A 16,682-nucleotide genomic window follows, 5' to 3' on the forward strand; every position below is an offset into this window, starting at 1 on the left:
AAGAAAAGGCAAGAGATCTCCAAAGGAGTCTGGAAAACGGGAGGATGAAAGGCAAAGACAACTTGACTAGAATTGGGGTAGCTGAAGAAGGAAGGCTTCTGAAACAGGATTATCTGAACTAGGCCTGAAGGCAGCTGTGGAATATGAAAAAAAGTGATTAGCTAAAGAAAATGATAGGGGTTTATGGCCTGGGTGGGAGAAAATGAAGTTTAGCATATTCTAGAAACTCATGTAAAGGCAGTGAGGCTGGGCTTCAGAGGGCAAAACTAGAATATTGAAAATGGGTTTGGAGAAATGATGGGGGAAAAAAACGCAACCCATACAGCTTTTGCAGACTCTAGGAAGGAGGTTGAATTTTTATTAAGAGTATTAAGAAGCATCAAAGGGTTTTAGATAATATGATAGGACTGGAGAAGGTAAACACTTCCATGGACAGTCAGGTTAGATAATGACTTCCAAGTACACTCCTACCACCCACTGAGACAACTCACCTGGAATCAAAGAAAAGATTGTAGGGTCACTTGATGTGCCACAGTAGGCATGTGTCCTGGGCCCTGAGGCACCAGAAGTGTAGACATTGGGGTCAGCACATCTTTCCAAGCCCCAAATGCAGTAAGTTCTATGTGCAGGATTCAGTTCTCATCAATCTAGTCAAAACAGATGTTTTCTCCTTCGGGAATATATTTAATGATGCAACATATAAAATGTTATATAACCTTATAAAATTATTTTTGTATAGTATAAAAAGCAATAAAATTGTAACGTGAATCGGAAGAAAACTTTTTTCAGATAAAATTTAAATTATTGAGGAGAAAAGAGACATCTAAAAGACTCCTAGACTGTGTTGATAATGGCAGCAGACAAATGAACCATGTAATCACATTGAACTTTTCAGTTTTCTTGTTGATTTGGCATGAAATTTTGTCATCTACAAAGATAAGCCATAATGTATAACACCCCTTTACAGAAAGAACTTGACAAAAAATAGACTAATTACCTCTAACATTTTTTTTTTTTGACAGGCAGAGTTAGACAGTGAGAGAGAGAGAGAGAAAAAGGTCTTCCTTCCGTTAGTTCACCCCCCAAACTGCCGCCATGGCCGGCAAGCTGCAGCTGGCGCACTGCGCCACTCCAAAGCCAGGAGCCAGGTGCTTCCTCCTGGTCTCCTGTGCAGGTGCAGGGCCCAAGGACTTGGGCCATCCTCCACTGCCCTCCCAGGCCACAGCAGAGAGCTGGCCTGGAAGAGGAGCAACTGGGACAGAACCCAGCGCCCCAACTGGTGTCTAGAACCCAGGGTGCCGGCGCCACAGGTGGAGGATTAGTCAAGTGAGCCGCGGTACCAGCCACCTCTAACAATTTAAAGTACTTAGTCTTCACCCAAGAAAACCTGAAATGCCCTGAACTCACATAAGAAACTCAAGACAGTTTTCCTCAAAATAAACATTAGTTACAATTGACTTAAATCTAAGCAAAGTTGTGGGAGCCCATGTTATGGCATAGCAGGTGAAGTTGTCTCCTGTGACACCAGAATCCTATATGAGCAGTGGTTCAGGCCCTGGCTGTTCTACTTTCAATCCAACTCCCAGCTAATGTACCAGGAAAAGCAGTGGAAGAAGGCCCCAGTTCTTGAGCCCCTGCCACTCATGTGGAATCGTGCAATTCCTGGCTCCTTGCTTTGGACTGACCCAGCCCTGACTGATGTGGCCATGTGGGGACTGAACCAATGGACAAAAGATCTCTCTGTAACTCTGCCTTTTGAATACATATTTTTTTTTTTTTTTTTTTTTTTTGGACAGGCAGAGTTAGACAGTGAGAGAGAGAGAGAAAGGTCTTCCTTCCATTGGTTCACTCCCCAAATGGCCACTGTGGCTGGTGCTACGCTGATCCGAAGCCAGGAGCCAGGCACTTCCTCCTGGTCTCCGATGGGGGTGCAGGGGCCCAAGCACTTGGGCCATCCTCCACTGCCTTCCCGGGCCACAGCAGAGAGCTGGACTGGAAGAGGAGCAACTGGGACAGAATCCAGCGCCCCAACTGGGACTAGAACCCGGGGTGCCTGCACCGCAGGCGGAAAATTAGCCTAGTGAGCCGCGGCGCCAGCCTTAAAATTATATTTTCATACTTGTGTATCTCCACAGCACCTAGTACAAGCTACACATATAAACAGGCTATCTGAACCCTTGGTATGTATTGTCTAATGAGGAAGCAGATATACAAGCAGACTTCCAACTCAATAAGCTAAAGTACTAGGTGGTACTACTGAAAATCTGGCAAATCAAGCAGAGCTAAAGCTATCTAGTTCTTACCATATTATCTCCTTAACAACATACTGCTGGTAGTCAGCCGCTCATTTATTCCACAAATATTTACAAAGTATTTATTGGGGGTGGTTCACATACAAGCACCTAGTCATCATTATCATGGACAGCAAAGTGTTAAAAGGTATAATAGACATTTGGTTTTATCAGTCCATCTCAGTTTAAAAAAAGAAGCCGCTCATTTATTCCACAAATATTTACAAAGTATTTATTGGGGGTGGTTCACATACAAGCACCTAGTCATCATTATCATGGACAGCAAAGTGTTAAAAGGTATAATAGACATTTGGTTTTATCAGTCCATCTCAGTTTAAAAAAAGAAGAAGAAGAAGAAGAAGGCTTGTGTTGGTTATGTGCTTGGAACTGAGGATACAAAGACAGCTGAAATAAGACTATTCTGGCTGATACCAAATTAGCAGAAGAGAATGTGAATCTACGAATAGTGCCTATAAACTATTAAGTAGAGTACAGGGTAATGTATGTGTAGACGAATTTACATGAAATAGAAGTACCACAAGGAAAATATAATTCCGTTGAAAAGTAGGTTAGAGAAAAAAGATCATGGAAGGATTTATAGGGGAAGACAATGCCTGATCAAGTTTCAAAAAGAAAAAGTTTACCCACTTTGGAAAAGATTATCTTTACAGGTAGAAGAACAAGCCCCAAATCAAAGAGAATTGCAATACTAGTTAAAACAAGAAAATACCAGTAATCAGTCCTGCAGAAACACAAAAGAGATGAGGCTAACAAAGGATGAAGGGTCTTTCATTTGCTTTAATAAGAATATGGACAGATTTAATAAGAATATGAAGGATTTCAGGTTGGGTGTGTAAAAGAATTACTTAAGTGACCATGTGGAAAATGAAATTGGAAGAGGGACAGGCTGTAGGCAAGACAAGAAGAGAAGCATGGGGATTGGATCAGAGGTTTTCACTGGGATCTGGTAATGTTTATGAGAGAAACAAGGTAGGTAGTGATCAGAAAGAATGACAGTGCACATAGCTGAGAGTGGGGAATCTGAGAGAGCATGAAGTATGTGAAAATGAGAAGAGAAAATAGTGATGTCAGTGACTGACTCTAGCATTCAGATAGATACACAGTGGAAAAGAAAAAAAAATACTGTGCTTCCCTTGAAGAGGCACAAGGGAAAGGAATCTAAACGGTAAATGGAGCCGGGACAAAAGCAAGAAAGTGTGGAATTAAAGAGAAAACCCACTTCAACAGCAAAAAAATCTGCTATGGAAAGCAGTAGGATTTTGAAGTTTTGAAATAGTAACAGTAAGGAATTTTCAGAGAGCTGAACACAGGTAAGCATTATAAGGAATTTATAGTGGCATAATCTGTGTAGTCATGAGATTCATTGGTAAACATGGAAGGGGATGATACAAGGAAAGAATAATAAACCTGAAGACTTAAAGGAGTTGATATTCAGAAACAAAAGCACAAAGGGAGTGAAGATTTTTAAAAGAGAAGTATATTTCAGAGAGTGGAAGAACTGAATGTGAGAGTTCAGAGGCTGAGAGGTTCTATACAGAGCCTGTGCAGATACAGGAGTGATTAAGAGCAGTGAACTGAAGATAATGGTCATTAGACTTAACAAACTCAAAACACTGTGAGTCCGGACCATAATACTTAGGCCACGCACATCAGCATTTAAATCAGTGACACATAAAAAGAATGAAAGGGGCCGGCATTGTGGCATAAAAGATTAAGTCACTGCCTGCAGTGCCAGCATTCCATATGGATGCCAGGTCAAGTTCAGGCTGTTCCATTTTCAATCCAGCTCCCTGCTAATGTGCCTGGGAAAGCAGTGGAAGATGGCCCAGGTGCTTGGGTCCCAGCACCCATGTGGGAGACCTGGAGAGAAGCTCCTGCCTCCTAGCTTTGACCTGGCACAGCCCAGGCTATTGAGACCGTTTAGGAAGTGAACCAGTGGATGGAAGACTTTGTCTCTCCTCTCTCTCTCTCTCTCTCTCTCTGCCCCATTCAAATACATAAATAAATAAACCTTAAAAAAAGGAAAAAAGTGAAAACCAGGTACCCAAATTCATATGCATCATGAGGGTGTAGAAGATTAGAGGATGGCAGGTGGTAGGTAGGGATGAAGTGATAAAGGAAGGAATAAAGTAGGTGCATAGGAAGAGACCAGGAAAAAAATGGCATTATATAAGCAAAGTAGTTATCCACACACTTATCCCTAAACTTTTGCTAAAGGCTTAATAACTAATAAAATGTTAATGTATTTTCTCCAAGATTATGTTCAGTATCTTTTTTTAAAGATTTATTTATTTATTCAAAAGTCAGAGTTACACAGAGAGAGAGGAGGGGCAGAGAGAGAGAGAGAGAGAGAGAGGTCTTCCATTCGCTGGTTCACTCCCTAATTGGCCGCAACGGCCGGAACTGCACCAATCCGAAGCCAGGAGCCAGGAGCTTCTTCCCGGTCTCCCACGCGGGTGCAGAGGCCCAAGGAGTTGGGCCAACATCTACTGCTTTCCCAGGCCATAGCAGAGAGCTGGATCAGAAGTGGAACAGCCAGGTCTTGAACCGGTTCCCATATGGGATGCAGGTACTTCAGGCCAGGGCATTAACCCGTTGCACCACAGCACCGGCCCCCTTATGTTCAGTATCTTATACCAGAGGTACATTTGATGTGAAAATATCAGACACCAGGGCAAAATATTTTAGAAAAATTTATTGGAGCACCAGGAACTTTTCCACATCTCTATTTCCAACCACTTGTACCTATACATATGAATAGACCATGTAGGTACTCAAAATTCAATCAGAAAAATACATGTGATCACTTCAATCTTGGTGCATACAGTGCCAAAAATAAATTTTAGTTACAAAACTGAAAAAGCTGGTAGATCAAACCCTCACCTGCTAAAATAACAAATTGCTTCCACTTCTCAGATCTTTATTCTTATCTGATACCTTACTATATGGCGCAGTCCCCAAAATAATATAGGCTCTTAACTTTGGTGCTGTTCATGTAGTATTTCACATCTAGTCAGATAAATGCATGTTTAACAAGACATAAAGAGCACAGTATTTATTTAAATGTGTAAATGAATATATATAATGAATTCAAAAAATAAAGTTTTCACAAATTTATTAGCAGTTATATTTACCAATTATTTTATTTTATTTTATTTTATTTTATTTTATTTTATTTTATTTTTTTGACAGGCAGAGTGGACAGTGAGAGAGAGAGACAGAGAAAAAGGTCTTCCTTTTCTGTTGGTTCACCCCCCAGTGGCCGCTGCGGCCGGCGCACCGCACTGATCCGAAGCCAGGAGCCAGGTGCTTCTCCTGGGCTCCCATATGGGTGCAGGGCCCAAGGACCTGGGCCATCCTCCACTGCCCTCCTGGGCCACAGCAGAGGGCTGGACAGGAAGAGGAGCGACCAGGACAGAATCCGGTGCTCTGACCAGGACTAGAACCCATTGTGCTGGCACCGGAGGCAGAGGATTAGCCTATTGAGCCGCGGCACCAGCCAACAATCATTTTAATACTGCTTATAGAAAAAAGAAAATGCAGTTCTATTTTTAAAGCTTATTGCATGTCAGTTTCCTCATATTTAATTGATAATATTCCTACTCAAAACTCCCTATGATTTTATCTTAATGAAAAATATGTGATATTTTATTACTTAGAGTGCATTAAAATTGATGTAGTTGGATATAATATAAAATTAATAGCATTTTTTAAAATAGAGTATTCTATTCTTTCAAAATGAATACTGAGGCATTTTCTCTTCTTTCCACAGATGAGCTACAAACAATGAACAGCAGGGGGCGCAAAAACCAAAATTTTTTCCCTGCAAAGGAAAGCACAATGAAAACTAACGGAAAGCAGATAAACGGCTTCCTTACATTTAAGCTGAGTGATCTCCATATAAATATATAACATCTTTTAACATTTAGCTTCTTCAACCATAGACTATAACTACTGACGTGGAGAATAACAGCACATTTATAACTATGGCACGGATAATAAATGTTAAGATAGGTAGGGGCCTGAGTTGTGGCATTGTGGGTAAAGCTGCCACCTGACACTGGAATCCTGTATGAGTGCTAGTTTGTGTCCAGGCTGCTCCACTTCTGATCAAGCTCCTTGCTAATGGCCCGGGGAAAAGCAGCAGAAGATGGCCCAAGTGCTTGAGACCCTGTCACACATGTGGGAGACCCAGAAGACGTTTCTGGCTCCTGGCTTCAGCCTGATCCCATACTCGATGTTGCAGCCATCTGGCCAGTGAGCGAATGGATGGAAGATCTCTGTCTCTCCCTTCCCTTTTCTCTCTGTAACTCTGTCTTTCAAATAAATAAATCTTAGAGAGAGAGAGAGATGTGTAAGGCAGCTCAATAAACACCAGGGCTTTTTTCTTCATCACTCATTACATATATGTGTACATGCACACCAGAAACATACATTAAATAAGTGGAAGTTTAATTTTATAGCTATCAATGCAGATCACAAACCCATACATGGTTGTAGTTTAAAATAGCAAATGAGTATAATTTTATTAAAAGTAAATAAAACAAAACTAAATGAGATATGACATTATTTATTCACATACAGTCTCAGCTTTTTCTAGATAAGAGAATATGACTGCCAGGGAAAGTGAATGCAAACATAGAATATTCATGGTGCATTACAGTGTTCCTTAGGATGTGACCCAGAAAATCCTACATCAGCATCATCTGCAGTGATTGTTTCCAATGCAAATTTCTGTCCTACTAAAAATCTACTTTTGCAGATCGGTGGCAGTAGAACCTCAACTTCCTCTGGTAAAACAGAAACAAGAATAGTTGGTTTCCAGGTTCTTGTGAATGTTTAGACATCACATTTCGTGAGGATAGCACTGTATCTGCTACCGATCATCATTGGATTCCTTTCTTTTCTTCTAAAATGACATGCTCAGATGACTTGCTCAGAAATACCCTGATCTTTTTTCTTCCTCTTTTCTGTGAAGAACTACTTCAGACAGTAGGAGACAAACAAATCCCTCCCTTTCTGAGTAACGGCTAAGGCATATTCTTTCAAATAATGTTTCCCCTGCACTTTCTATGTTTCCTAGACACAAGAAGACATGCTCTGCTTAATAAACAACAAAAACCATGCATACATGCTCGATGATATAATAATTCTACTTTGGCTGCTTCTTTTCCTTCCAACCTATCAAATACTAAAGAGTGATCTGCAAAATTTAAAAAAAAGGCAGCATAAAGTCTTATAAATTGGATTAATTTTAAAACAATGGTAATTTATATAAACAATGATATTTAAAATTTTTAAATTTTAAATTGTATTTTATTTGTTAGAAAAGCAGAAAGACAAAAAATAAACAGATTTCCCATCTTTGATTCTCTATCCAAATTACTCTAACACCCATGCTGGGCCTGGCCAAACCCAGGAGCCAAGAACTCAATCTGGGTCTCCCATGCAGTTAACAAGGGATTTAACCATTTGAGCCATCTCTGCTCCCTCCCAGGGTATGTGTTAGCAAGAAGCTGGAATCAAGAGCAGAGCTCAGATTCCAATTCAGGCAGTGGTCAGCCCAAGTAGCACCTTTTTTTTTCTTTCTTATTTTTGACAGGCAGAGTTGGACAGTGAGAGAGAGAGAGACAGAGAGAAAGGTCTTCCTTTCCGTTGGTTCACTCCCCCTGGCCTGGAAGAGGGGCAACCGGGACAGAATCCAGCACCCCAACAGGGACTAGAACCCAGGATGCCGGCGCCGCAGGCAGAGGATTAGCCAAGTGAGCAGTGGCGCTGGCCCCAAGTAGTATCTTAACTGCTGTGCCAAAGACGCATCCTGTATCTATTCATTTTACGACTTGAGGTTCTATCGGTGAAATTCACTGATTTATATTTTACTAATTTTTTCCCAAAGATTTATTTATTTGCCTGAAAGGAAGAGTTACAGAGAAGTAGAGGCAGTGAGAGAGAGAGGTCTTCCATCCGCTAGTTCACTCCCCAGATGGCCACAATGGCCAGAGCTGCACCATCCAGAGCCAAGAGCTTCTTCCAGATCTCCCATATATGTGCAGGGACCAAAGGACTTGGGCCATCTTCTATTGCTTTCCCAGACCATAGCTGAGAGCTGGATCGGAAGTGGAGCAGCCATGTCTCAAACCAAGGCTAATATGGGATGCCAGCACTGCCTTACCCGCTATGCAACAGCGCCAGCCCCAGTAAAGTTTTTTAACAAGTTATTTATTTGAAACATACAGTGACACACGCACACACACACACACAGAGAGAGAGAGAGAGAGAGAGAGAGAGAGAGAAGAGAAATCTTTTATCTATGCTGGTTCACTCTCCAAATGGCCACAATGGCTGGGGCTTGGGCCAGGCTGAAGCCAGAAGCCAGGAACCCGATTCAGTTCTTCCACATGGGTGACAGGCAACCAAGTACTGTGCCATCATCCACTGCTTCTTCAGGCACATTGTAGGGAGCTGCATTGAAAAGGAAGCAGCTGGGGCTCAAACCTGCATTCCCATATGGGATGCTGGAATTGGAATCACCTAACCGCATTGTGCCAGAACAGTGGCCCCTACATTTATTTTAAGACTCAAGTATCTGAATGAAAATGTAACATCTCTTAACATATCATCATACATCATTCTCAACACACACATAAAATAATTTTTCCAGAGTGGATCATATTCTACATGTTGGTATGTAATCTGATTTTTTTAAAATTTATTTTATTTATTTGAAAGGCAGAGTTACAGAGAGAGGGAGAGACAGAAACAGAGATCTTCCATCCACTGGTTCACTCCCCAAATGGCCACAATGGCTGAGAGTGGGCCAGACCTAAGCTAGGAACCAGGAGCTTCTTCCAGGTCTCCCATGTAGGTGCAGGGGCCCAAGCACTTGGTCATTTCTGATGCTTTCCCAGGCCATTAGCATGGAGCTAAATGGGAGGTGGAACAGCTGAGACTCAAACTGGCACCCATATGGGATACCAGCACTGCAGGCAGTGGCTTTATCCCCTGAGCCACACAACTCCAGCCTCTGTAATCTGTTTTCCTCACCAGATATTTTGTGAAGCATTTCTAATTCAGTCGATGAAAAGTTTCATCATATTCTTAGTGACTGTGTTACTTCATAGTATAAAAGTGTCACAATTTACAGGAGTCTGCTCCCTTCATCTGCAGTTTTGCTTTACACAATTTGTCACCCATGTCATCTGTGGTCCAAAAATATTAAATAGAAAATTGCAGAAGTAAACAACTCCTAAGTTGTAAACTGCACACCATTATGAGTAATGTGATTAAATCCCCCAATGTCCATCTCCAAGTCACCGACAGCATGAATCATCACTTTTTGCAGCATATCCCTGCTGCATGAGTACTTGCTAACCCTCCATGAGTCACTCTGCAGTCATCTCAGTTGTCAAATTTACTGTCACGGTAAATGACAGTGCTTGTGCTCAAGTAACCCCTAGTTTTGTTCAATGATAGCTCCAAAACACAAGACTAGCAATGTTGGCCATTTGAATATGCAAAAGAGAAGCCACAAATCACTTGCTTTGAGTGAAAACGAGTTCTTGAAGTTGCTAAGATCTGTAGTAAGAATAAATTGTGAGCCGGCGCCGCGGCTCACTAGGCTAATCCTCTGCCTTGCAGCGCCGGCACACCAGGTTCTAGTCCCAGTTGGGGCACCATATTCTGTCCCAGTTGCCCCTCTTCCAGGCCAGCTCTCTGCTGTGGCCAGGGAGTGCAGTGGAGGATGGCCCAAGTGCTTGGGCCCTGCACCCCATGGGAGACCAGGAGAAGCACCTGGCTCCTGCCATGGATCAGCACGGTGTGAACCAATGGCAAAGGAAGACCTTTCTCTCTGTCTCTCTCTCTCTCACTGTCCACTCTGCCTGTCCAAAAAAAATAAATAAATAAATTGTGAAAGAAGGAAAAGGAAATGTGTGTTAGTTTTGCTATTGTACCTCAAACTGCAAAAGTTCCAACCACAATCTGTATTAAGTTCTCAGCTAAGATGTAAATGCGGGGCCAGCACTGTGGCATAGCGGGTAAGGCTGCTGCTGGCAGTGCTGGCATCCCATATGGGCACCAGTTCAAGTCCCAGTTGCTCCACTTCGCCCCTGCATCCATGTGGGAGACCCAGAAGACGCTCCTGGCTCCTGGCTTCAGATCGACGCAGCTTCAGCTGTTGTGGCCATCTGGGGAGTGAACCAGTGGATGGAAGACCTCACTCTCTCCCCGCCTCTGCCTCTCTGTAACTCTGCCTTTCAAATAAATAAATAAATCTTTAAAAAAATAGATGTAAAAGGCATTAAATTTATATATGTGTGTGTGTGTGTGTGTGTGTGTGTACAGAAAAATACATAGTATATACAGGCTAAGCATCCCTTATCCAAAATGCTTGGGACCAGAAATATTTCAGATTTGGGGGAATATTTGCATAGAAATTGCTGGCAGAACATATGAAATCCAAAGTCTGAAATTCTCCAAGGTCTGAAACTTTTGAGGGTCTTATTGGATTTTGGAGCATTTCATGTTTTCAACCTTAGCATCAGGGATATACTATCCAAGGTTTCTGGATCCATTTGGGGTATAGGAATGTATTCTCAAGGATAAAGGGGAACCACTATATTTCACTAGTCCCACATTATTGCACATTTGGATTATTTCTTGTCTTTAATTCCTATTATAAATTGATATTTTTGCTGTCATTCATCATGCTTTTACCATAAATTCCTACAGATGGAATTACTAGGTCAAAAAATAATGTGTATATGGGTTCATATCTGTCAGAGTTTTTGCATATCATTACAAAGATATTATTACTTTTTGTAATAAGTTTGTTTCAAGTCCCAAATCCATTCTCCATTGTAGCTTCCTGCTACTGTGTATGCTAGAAAGCAGCAGGTGATGATGGCTCCACTGCTCCCTGCACCCACATGAAGACCTTGATTGAGTTCCTTGGTCCTGGCTTCTGTCTGGCCCAGGCCCAGCAGTCCCAGACATTTGGGTAGTAAGCCAGCAAATGGGAGATTTCTTTCTCTCTCTCCTTTCAAATATATAAAATAAACATTGAAAAAATAATTTTTAAAATGTCATGGTCACTATTTACTGTCTTTTCTCTTTTACCTTCATCAGTTTATCTTTCGGATTTCTTCATAGAGAAGTTTTTGAGATTTTTTGTTGTTGTTGTTGGTTGGTCTTGTTTTAAACATCCACTCAATCAATCCTACAAGAGTTCTGCTTGGGAAAAAGTTTTTCCTTAACTCAAGATTATACAAGTATTTACTTATACATTTTGGCATAAAATATAAAGTTATGGACCCAATTGTATATAAAAATTTAAAAACCCAATTCCTTCATTTATTCACTCAGACATATTCATTCATGTATACTGGGCACACAATTTTTCTAAATGGGAATAAAGCAGCTGACATGATTGCCAACATCCTGCTGTCACAGAGTTATATCCCAGCAAGAATATGATCATGTGGCACATAATTGAATATGGGATTTCAAATCAATGGGGAAAAGAATGGATTATTCAATATGTAATTCTGTTACAATTAAATAAATTTGATTATTTCATCCCTGACACAGCATATTTCAAATGGATTTAAAAATCTGGGTTTTTTTATTTTATTTATTTATTTTTTTGACAGGCAGAGTGGACAGTGAGAGAGAGAGACAGAGAAAGGTCTTCCTTTGCCGTTGGTTCACCTTCCAGTGGCCACCACGGCCAGCGAGCTGCGGCCGGTGCACCACCCTGATCCGATAGCAGGAGCCAGGTACTTATCCTGGTCTCCCATGGGGTGCAGGGCCCAAGCACTTGGGCCATCCTCCACTGCACTCCCTGGCCACAGCAGAGAGCTGGCCTGGAAGAGGGACAACTGGGACAGAATCCAGTGCCCCGACCGGGACTAGAACCCGGTGTGCCAGCACCGCAAGGCGGAGGATTAGCCTAGTGAGCCACAGCGCTGGCCTAAAAATCTATTTTTTAAAACATAACCATGAACATTGTATGAAAAGTAAATGAATATTACCTAAAGAAACATTACACAGGTTCTTAAACATGGAAACTTTAGAGCAATATCCCAAGACAATTTTGGAAATGAAATCATATTTTTTAAATAGAATAGAACAAGAAAATTTTTGAACAATAATCTTTATTAGAGTATTTTCAAAGGTACATATAGTCCTGAGCTACTGCATTTATACATTTATCATTTACTTTTTAAAGTTTACAGTTATTTTGTTCCAAACTCTCTGATGAGTACATTTTTATACTAATCAGAAACATAAAGAATTTAAAATGTTAGTCTTATTCCTGGAATCACCAATGAATTTACTCAGATAACCTCATTATCTAATCCTACTATGTGAAATATTTTAGGACAATACTTCTGAATTAAGCAATTTGTTTTTCAAAACTGCAAAGATGGGCAGTGGAAGAGCTGATTCCATATCCTCGTGAATTCTTAGAAAACTATGTTGCTTTTGGTCTCTGATCTATTTTCTTGAGTAAATTGGTAATTATCTGATCAGTTATATTTGGTAAGATTGGTGAGTACCTCTAACATTAACATTTTAGTTAGTGTAAAATATCATAAGCTCCCTTCACATATATGTGGTACATAATTATCTCAGTAAGAAAAATTTATCATGATCTAATGAAAAGCAGCACAATCCAGTGTAAATATATACTTGATTAAGTGGTGAAGTATTACAAAACATGTTATATGAAATGCTTCCTCCAATCTCTATAAAGGAATACATGTAGCTAACATTACATTAAATTCCGTAAATCCAGACAAAATCTTTTATAATTGGTAAATAAAAAGACAAAAATGAAAGACAAGAAGTTCTGCGATCTTCGAGAAAAGTCATTTATCCAACATCTCCAATTGTGGGCAAATAAATATTTTCATTCCTGTTTTTTAAATTACTACCAAAATATTGTATCTTTCTACAAACAACAGAAAACAAGCATACAGTATCTACAAATGTTTTTCTCTGACAAAGATGTCAAGTCTTTGAAGGTACACCCAAATTTTTATTTCCTGAATAAGGGCACTATAATCTTAGGTTAAAGTTACTGTAAGTAGTTCAAGCAAAAATGCACATTGTTTAGATTTTAAAGCAAGCAATTTTGATGGCATTTAATTAAAATGTAAGTATAAATGTGAACCTATTGAAACATTCATTAACAATTCTTGGGAATACTCAACAACAAGTAATGGAATAACTAAAAAATAATGAAAGCATGAGACTATATGCACTGTTTGGTGACAAATCTGAAAATATCTTTAAGAGATTTTAAAGAACATAAAAACACAGCTTTATTATTCCAAATTTGAAAACCTAGCAGCAAAACAATCTATTTGCATATAATGTAGTGCAATGAGCATTTGTTCATAAAAGACTCTGAAAGTCTTGAAACTATTATACATAAACCAGAATGGAATCCATTAGGATAAATGATTTGAAGATGTCCAGAGTAGCTTATCAAGAACTACTAGACACTCTCACCTGTTATCACTGAATCCTAAGCAAGCTTATGCAAAACTGTGTTCTGGATAGCTGACTCTTATGACTCCCCAGTAACAAGCTCTGATAAGGCAGATCAGACCTAGAAGATAAGCAATTGCCCAAGAAACATAGGTTGCACGAAATCGCCTTGCAAAGTCTTGGGTGCCAACCTAAAATAAAAAGCAATATGAAAACACAATATTAGAAACTTGAAGAAAATACCCACTTAGAGAACATGTTTTGGTTTATATGCAATTTATATGAACTAGATTCCCAGAGAGAATCCACAAAGTCTTTATAAAACCCGAGTAGGTTTAACATCTGCTGACTAAAACTGACAGATGATATTGCTACCTATATTTACAATCAGTTTTATGAAGTAAACAAAAAGGCAAATTAAAATGTTATCGCTAAAGTGTATCTAATCTGTGTAACTCCTAACTATCCTGTGACACAACCTGCTACTAACCTGGGACCAGGTGGACTAACTAAGGAACAAAGAGCACAGAAAGTAAATGGCAGCAAAATGGGACAATTCCTTCCTCTTCCCTTGCATAATCCCCACGGCAACTGCTTGGCTTCCGTCTCCCCTAAAAATAAGCCAATCCTCACATCAGTAATAAATCTCTGCTTGGCTTAAGGAGAAAAAGATACTCCATGGCCACATAATCAAAACAAATGGGCTTTAGTTAAATGGATGGTAAAGTCCCCAATGTCAAGGACTTTTCAGACTTTTCAAGGGGTTCAAAGACACCATTTTATTTGGACGACCAGGCTCCATTTGAAAAACAGGCCTTGGATTGGGTTTCTGATGACCCATGATCCTTCAGAAGCCTCTGGGCCTGGCACGCCAGTGTGCAAGCCATTGGTCATGGACCAGACCTCACCATTATTGATAGTTAAGGGGAAATAATTCAAATGGTAAAGTAATACTCACAGTTAACCCAACTCCAATGAAAATACAAATCATTCCAATAGTAATGTATGCACAGCAGCGTCTTCGTGGAAGTGCACTACCCACGGAGGAGCTGCAAATTCATGAAAGCAACAGAGAACTTAAGTATTTACATACAGATTATCCATTTCATCTTTGAGTCCTCCAGGGTCTTAGTAACATTATTTTAAATATTTTCATTTATTTCTTAGATTTGATATACAAAAATATGCATAAAATATTATTTGTAATGAGTTATGAAATAATAACTGGTGAACTTGTGGTATTATTGTGACTTTAAACAAAATTCAAGCCTTGGTCATTGACAACATCCACACAAAATGTCCTATGTTCTCTAATGATCCTGCAAGATAATAATATGTTCCCAAGAAAATCACTCACAGAATGAAAAATCAGTGCTAGCTTACATATAGCATTTGATTTTCTTTTTACATATGTAATAGTATATGTTTGGTGTAGAAAATTTGGAAAACAAACTGATAGAAAGGAAAAGTAAAATTATGTGTAATCCCACCATCACAAAATAATAACTCAACATTTTGGCATATAAATTTCTTATCACTTACCAATATATAGCATGAGCACATTTCTATGTCATTAAGTATTCTCAAACTGGAGTTCTGAAGATGAATATAAGATAATTAACCAAATTCCTACTGTTGTGCACTTAGAATTCTTTGATTATTACAAATAAGACCAGCTAAATATAATTTAAAAGCATTACAATGGAGGCAGGCATTTGGTTTAGCAGTGAAACTGCCAGTTGAAGACCTTGCATCCCATATATATATATAAATATATATTTTATTTGACAGGTAAAGTTACAGACAGTGAGAGAGACAGACAGAGAGAAAGGTCTTCCTTCTGTTGGTTTACTCCCCAAATGGCCACTGCGGCTGGTGCCGCGCCAATCCGAAGCCAGGAGCCAGGTGCTTCTTCCTGGTCTCCCATGTGGGTGCAGGGGCCCAAGCACCTGGGACATCCTCCACTGCCCTCCCGGGCCACAGCAGAAAGCTGGACTGGAAGAGGAACAACCGGGACTAGAACTCGGCACCCACATGGGATGCCGGCACCATAGGCGGAGGATTAACCAAGTGAGCCACAGTGCCGACCCCCCTTGCATCCCTTATTACAGTGCCTGAATTTGGGACTTGGGTTCATTCCTGATCCCATATTTCTGCCATTGGAGCAGCAGATATTGACTAAATAGCTGGGTCTTTGCCACCTGCATGGGAGACCTAAACTAAGTTCCAAGCTCCTGGCGTTGGCCGCCAGCTTGGGATCCTTGCAAGTATTTGAGGAGTGAACCAGGGAATGGAAGCACTCTTTTCTGTCCTCTGTCTCTCACCCCCACCCCCACATTCTATCGATCCACTCATACATACTTATTTTAAAATAAAATAAAATATTGCTTATTTTTCATCATTTTCTTAAAATATTTTAGGGGCTGGCACTGTGGCATTACAGGTTAAGTCACTGCCTGAAACGCTGGCATCCATATCAGAGCACTGACCTTACAGTATTGTTTGTACCTTGTGATATGTCTGAAACATTTAATACTAAATTAATTTTTTAAGAATAGGTCTGGCGTTGTCTCACAGTGGGTTAAGCCACACTCCCTGTGACACCAGTGTCCCACACGAGCACTGGTTTGAGTCCTGCCTACTCAAGTCCCAGCTGTTCCGTTTCTGTTCCAGCTCTCTGGTAATGCACCAGGAAAGGCAGTGGAGGACTTGGGCCCTACCACCCACGGGCGAGACCTGAATACAGTTCCAGGTTCCTGGTTTGGGCCTGACCCAATCCTGGCTGTTGAGGCCATTGGGGGAGTGAACCAGCAGATGGGAGATTTCTCTCTTCATCCCTCTGTCTCTCTGTGTGTCACTCTGCCTTTCCAATAA

The 16,682-nt window shown here is 40.4% G+C and overlaps 1 protein-coding gene across 1 annotated transcript in view; it reads right to left on the reverse strand.

Annotated features, from left to right (window-relative positions):
* Nucleotides 1-12,449: 12,449 nt before the first annotated feature.
* The window catches only part of PIP4P2 (phosphatidylinositol-4,5-bisphosphate 4-phosphatase 2), a 71,060-nt gene continuing 66,827 nt past the window's right edge, over nt 12,450-16,682 (reverse strand). Inside the window, exons 6-7 of the mRNA XM_002710684.6 lie at nt 14,767-14,857; nt 12,450-13,999 (exon numbers count right to left, since the gene is read on the reverse strand). Coding sequence (XP_002710730.1) covers nt 13,856-13,999; nt 14,767-14,857 — 235 coding nt within the window. The 3' untranslated portion in view covers nt 12,450-13,855. The remainder of the gene's footprint in view (nt 14,000-14,766; nt 14,858-16,682) is intronic.

This window comes from Oryctolagus cuniculus, chromosome 6, assembly GCF_051225735.1.
Source record: "Oryctolagus cuniculus isolate XC-2025 breed Fujian yellow rabbit chromosome 6, ASM5122573v1, whole genome shotgun sequence".
NCBI classification, from domain to species: Eukaryota; Metazoa; Chordata; class Mammalia; order Lagomorpha; family Leporidae; genus Oryctolagus; species Oryctolagus cuniculus.